The following is a 6,205-nucleotide window of genomic DNA, read 5'->3' on the forward strand; positions in this document are numbered from 1 at the left end:
CTCCTTTTATTGTAGTGATCCCTTCTGGAGTTGGAAACTTCATGCATACATGTGGAGTCAAAACTACTGCGGTAAGTTGATTCTATGTTGCCCAACTTATCAGGGCATTGTAGGCTGAGCTTACGTCGACTACAATATAGTCTATGTTGAGTGTCCTTGATCGGGTTCCTTTTTCGAAGGTTGTAGTGAGATGTATCCAAGCGGTTCGATTGGAGTGTCTCCTAATCCAAACAAGCTGTTCGGATATGCTCTGAGCTCTTTTTCCTGTAGGCCGAGTTTGTCGAAGGCGGATTTAAACAAGATATTCGCCGAGCTTCCTTGGTCCACTAGTGTGCGGTGGAGATTAGTGTTGGCCAATATGACAGTGATGACCATGGGATCGTCATGTCCTGGGATGATGCCTGTCGCATCTTCTTGGGTGAAAGTAATAGTAGGGAGGTCGGGCGATCCTTCTCCTCCTCCCACATGGTATACTTCTTTAAGGTTCTTTTTGCGAGATGATTTTGCGATCCCCCTCCTGCGAATCCTCCATTTATCATGTGAACGTGCCTCTCCGGAGTGTGATGTGGTCGTTCAGTTCGTCCAACCTCTTCATCCCTTCTTCTTTTTTTGGGTTCATTTGCTTTGTTGGCTAAGTATCGATCTAGTCACCCTTCTCTTACCAATTTTTCTATGACACTCTTTAGGTCGAAGCAATCGTTGGTGGGATGTCCATAGATTCGATGGTACTCGTAGTATTCTGTCCGATTTCCCCCTCATTTCTTGCTTTTAAGTGGGTGAGGTGGCGGGATCTTCTCAGTATCGCATACTTCTCAGTAAACATCCACAATAGACACCTGAAGGGGAGTGTAATTGTGGTATTTTTTAGGTTTCTCTCCGTGTTGATCTTCTTTTTTCTTGGATTCTTTATCCTTATCTCAGGAGGAGTAAGAAAATCTGGATTTTGAGGTTTCTCCTAGTCGAGAGTTTTTCTCTATGTTGATGTACTTCTCTGTTCGTTCTTGCACTTCATTCAAAGATGTGGGGTGTTTCTTTGATATGGAGTGACTAAAGGGTCCTTCTCGTAGACCATTGATGAGACCCATGATAGCTACTTCTGTTGGTAGACTTTGTATATCCAGACATACTTTGTTGAATCTTTCCATGTAAGATCGGAGACTTTCTCGATCTCCCTGCTTGATTCCTAATAGGCTTGGGGCGTGTTTGCTTTGTCCTTCTGGATAGAAAATCTGGCAAGAAATTTCTTGGCTAAATCTTCAAAACTTGTGATGGATCTTGGGGGAAAACTGTCAAGGTTGTTAGAAAGGCTTTGCATCGAATAGCGTCCGAGGCGTCGGTAAGATACATTCTGCTTCTGAAGTTGCTAAGGTGATGGCTTGGATACAATGTGCTGTTGTACAGGGTCATGTCGGGAGCTTTGAAGTCCTTTAGGACTTTGGCTTTCATGATCTCTTTAGTGAATGGATCTTGATCTTTGTGGGAGCTGTCTTCGGGATCAGGCTGGATGGTTTTTGTTTTAAGGTCAGCTTAGAGCTTTAGGATCTTGTCTTCTAACTCTCGGAGTCGCCTAGTTTCTCTCCGAAGGTCCCTCTCGGCTTCCAGTTGATGCTCGGCTTCTTTTTTGAGCTGTTTGAGACGATCTTGTTGAGCTTGTAAGGCCTCCATGATTTCTATATTTGGTGAATTTTTGTCTTTATTTGATGGAGATGTATCTTTTGGTGTGGTGTTCGTGTTCTTATGCGGTGTCCTGTTCTCCAAATCAGAATCGTGGTCGTTGTCCATGTTGTCCGCCATGGTAATGGGATGACTTCTAGGTTCCCCGGCAACGGCGCCAATGTTCCGAGGGTTACCTGAAATTGTAGGTCGATCTCAGACGAGATCTTCTGTGCTGATCGGTGCTGTTGTGTCCAATTTGTTGGACTTGACGGTGCTGTTGATCCTTCGTTACCGGATGGTGGTGGTACCTGCAAGAGACTCTGATGCTTAAGTTAGCACGGGTTTTAAGCAGGTTATTTTGTAGAATCAGAGTATGAGTTATACCTGGGTGCTCCAGTGTATTTATAATAGTGTGGAGTGACCTTTTTGGATATCTTATCTTATCTTTGAGTAAAGTCATCTAATCTTTGAGGGGAACCGTCCTTATCCTTCTAGGCCTTGGCTACCTTTAGATTTGGGCCGTGTTCCTTTGTTTGGGCCTGCTTGGACCTTTGTAGTGATTTGGCCGAACTCTTTGGGAAGAAGCCGAGTGATCCTGACCTAAAGAGGTCGGTCGACTTTGTCTTCTATCAGCCCGGGTCATACAACTCGACCCCGGGTATGAACAGTAACTAAGAAAATAAATTATGAAAAGGAATAGAAAAAGAATTTAACAACTTACCATGTCCGGGTTGATTTCCATAAAAAAATCAACATGTTCCTAAAAATCAGATGAAGACATTGGTACTGAAAGATAAGGAGATGAAAATGAATTGGAGAAGAAAGGAAGGAGAAAATTTTTGGAATAGGAAGGTATATCGTGTATGGTATACATAACATGGAAATACTTACTCAAAGTAAGTAATGACTGTGATTTTAAAAAATATGGATTGTGAGCAGCTTTAAAATGACTTCCGTATTGAGAATAAATAATTCAAATAACGTTGTAGTATTGGAAATGAAAATTTTCCAATTAAAAAAATGTCTGAATTGCAGGATTTATTAGAAAAATTGTATAGAAGCTAAGGAATTAGCAAATATGAATTGCAATAATAACATGCAATGGGAGTGTACACTTGTCAAATTTCTCTTTATAAAGTTAAAAAAATTTGGTTACAAAACAATTATATAAGGACATAGTTCTTATACGCAAATTATTTCATTAATCTAAATATGAAATGTATAGATAGATAACATAATAAATAAAAAATTGAATTCGAACAGGTCAACATAGATGGTAATTTCGATATAATATAGTGAAGGAAACTATGCATGATGAGTGAATGAATTGTGACACTGGTGGATGAATACTGGTAGGTGAATACAACTAATGCTAGTTGTGAATAAATCTTGTTGATGACACATAGAAATTCCACCATGGGAATAACCTTCTTTTTAAAGAATGTTATCAGATACTTAGTACAAAAATGCTATGTGCATATCAAAATCAGTTACCAAAATTAGTTACTATATATTTGTATAAAAAAATACATATGTAATTTAACTTATTTTTAATGTATATTTTAAATTAATAACTAATTTTGGTATTTAATTTTAGTGTATACCTAACATGGTTTTACTTGGTAAAATGTCTATAAATATTTTATAAAGAAAGTATTGGGATGTTTTATTTAAATTAAAAAAAAAACTAGAAAGTATTTCACAAAGAAAAATATGCACAAAGAGATTGAAAAATAACATGCAATCCATATTTGATGCAGCCATTGTGAATGAAGTCATGCAAGCTCTGTTGGAGAAAGTTTTTTAAACAAAAATAGCAATACAATCAATCTAAAAATAGAAGAAAGATGGCACATACTAAGGAGAATAATGCAATGGGGTCATTAGTAGTAATATGTTGCGCACAAGTATGTTATAACCAGATACTTTTTATGGTTGTGTTACTCTTACAAAGATTACATTACGTTAAAACGCAAATTTAGGTGAGGAAGCAACTTAATTAAGCTAAAGCGAATCCACGCGGTATAAACTCTAAACCATCCTCTAAAATTAGATACCGCATTAAACAAACACACAAAATTTTGAATAAAAGGTATTTCATGAGTTGAGAAAATCTTGCAAAGCCTCTCTCCTCTATCCACAATCCTTCCTCTTAATGAATTGTTTCTCTATAAGTAACCCTTTGGGGCTTCTCAAGTTGTTATTTTCACCTTGTAATAAAATGCATGTCTTGGAATGTTTCCTCTTATTGTTGTCTCTCTTCATCCTCTCACCTTCTGATGCTTTTTCCAGCGATGAAGCTTCTTTCATTGCACGTCGCCAATTGTTAACCCTTGAGGAGAACGCTGATTTACCCGACGATTGGGTGGATAATTACCAAATTAACCTAACCTTCGATAATCCTAGACTCAAGAGTGCCTACATTGCCCTTGAAGCATGGAAGCATGCTATCTATTCTGACCCATCAAACTTCACATCTAATTGGGTGGGCCCTGATGTTTGCTCTTACAATGGAGTTTATTGTGCTCCAGCGCTTGATGACCCTTCGATTCAAGTTGTGGCTGGCATTGATCTTAACCATGCAGATATTGCAGGCTACATCCCTTCAGAGATTGGGTTGTTAACTGATCTTGCACTTTTGCACATAAACTCTAACAGGTTTTGTGGCATTCTCCCAAAAAGCTTCTCCAAGTTAAAGCTCTTGTATGAGATTGATATCAGCAACAACCGTTTTGTGGGTCCATTTCCAAACCCTGTTCTCTCCATATCTTCTCTTCATTACCTTGATCTTAGGTTTAATGACTTCGAAGGCGAGGTTCCATCGGAGCTTTTCAATATTACATTAGATGCAATCTTCTTGAACAACAATAGGTTCACATCTGCGATTCCGGAGAGCATTGGAAGCTCTCTGGCCTCTGTGATTGTATTGGCCAACAACCACTTTCAGGGATGCATTCCTGCAAGTATTGGTTCGATGGACAATACATTGAATGAGTTTGTTGTGACGAACAACAAGCTTACGGGGTGCTTGCCCCCGGAGATTGGAAAGCTTAGCCACATGGAGGTGTTTGACATTAGTAAGAACAACTTGGTTGGTGTGTTGCCAAGGACATTGATGGGATTGAAGGAAGTGACAGTGTTGTCGATTGCAGACAACAAGCTTACCGGTTTTGTGCCAAAAAGCATATGTGAGTTGGAGAACTTGAAGAACTTTACGTTCTCGAACAACTATTTCAACGGTGAGGAAGAGGGTTGTAACCCTAAAACAAGAAAGGGGATCAAGTTGGATGATCAAAAGAATTGCATACCAGAAAGGCCAAAACAGAGGGATGGAAGCGCTTGTAATGCTGTCATAAGCAAGCCTGTTGATTGTAGCAAGGCACAGTGTGAGAAACCAATGCCAATAACACCATCACCAAATAATCCTTCTAAACCTTCAAAAGAGAAACCAACTCCAACGCCCTCCTCACATAATAACAAGAAACCACAACCTACACCTTCTCCAAATGAAAAGAAAACACCGTCGTCGCCAAAGCCAACTCCTTCTCCAACTAAGAAGCCAACATCAACACCACAGACTTCAACACCGTCAAATCCAAAACCACCTAAAGCACCTAAGCATGATGATGATTATGATGATCATTATGAAGAACCTAAAGAACGAAATAGGCCTCCAAAATCTCCACCTCCATCTCCAGCTCCAGTAGTACATTTTCCTCCTCCTCCACCAGTCTACTCTCCACCACCTCCACCAATCCATTCTCCACCACCACCTCCAATTCACTCCCCACCACCACCCATCAACTCTCCACCACCACCTATCTACTCTCCTCCTCCACCAGTTCTCTCCTCGCCACCGCCTATCTACTCTCCTCCACTAGTAGTGCAATCCCCACCACCACCCATTTATTCTCCTCCTCCACCGGTTTTATCCCCACCACTCCCACCACCAATCTACTCTCCTCCACCACCTGTTAACTTTCCTCCTCCACCGGTATATTCTCCCCCACCACCAATCTACTCTCCTCCACCACCCACCTACTCTCCTCCTCCTCCTGTTGTTTATGCACCACCACCCCAAGAAGATGATATCGTTATTCCACATGACTTTGGTTCTTCATATGCTTCTCCTCCGCCACCAATTATCTCTGGCTACTAAATGACTGGCACAAGTTACTACTACTTATACTACTCTGTGCTTTGAAATTGGCATCTCCATCGAGTTAAACTCACATCACAGCAATATGTTTTTCTTCTCTTACTGCCTGAATGAATGGGTTAAGTGCAATTTAACTGAGAGAAATATGAAGACTGTAGTAATATCAAATGTAACATAGATATTTGTCATTTTATTACTTTTACTTGTGCACCTCATGTTTAATTTGTTTGACGAGTTCACATGTTGTGGTAGGTTATTCTTATTGTATTTTTTTTTTCCATTTCTTTTCCTTTAGGTCTTTGAGAGTTATATCATGTAAGGCTAATTAATAGGATATATTAGCATAATTTAATTACAAATTAATTGCTAAATATTGTGTGTCGGATTAAG

The 6,205-nt window shown here is 39.7% G+C and overlaps 1 protein-coding gene across 1 annotated transcript; it reads left to right on the forward strand.

The window, feature by feature from the left end:
• Positions 1–3,790: 3,790 nt before the first annotated feature.
• LOC112705802 (pollen-specific leucine-rich repeat extensin-like protein 3) lies at positions 3,791–5,964 on the forward strand. The gene has a single exon (XM_025756767.3). It carries the CDS (start codon positions 3,812–3,814, stop codon positions 5,813–5,815), a length of 2,004 nt encoding a protein of 667 aa, XP_025612552.2. The 5' UTR covers positions 3,791–3,811; the 3' UTR covers positions 5,816–5,964.
• The last annotated feature ends 241 nt before the right edge of the window (positions 5,965–6,205 follow it).

The sequence above is a fragment of the Arachis hypogaea genome, chromosome 8 (genome assembly GCF_003086295.3).
Source record: "Arachis hypogaea cultivar Tifrunner chromosome 8, arahy.Tifrunner.gnm2.J5K5, whole genome shotgun sequence".
NCBI lineage: Eukaryota > Viridiplantae > Streptophyta > Magnoliopsida > Fabales > Fabaceae > Arachis > Arachis hypogaea.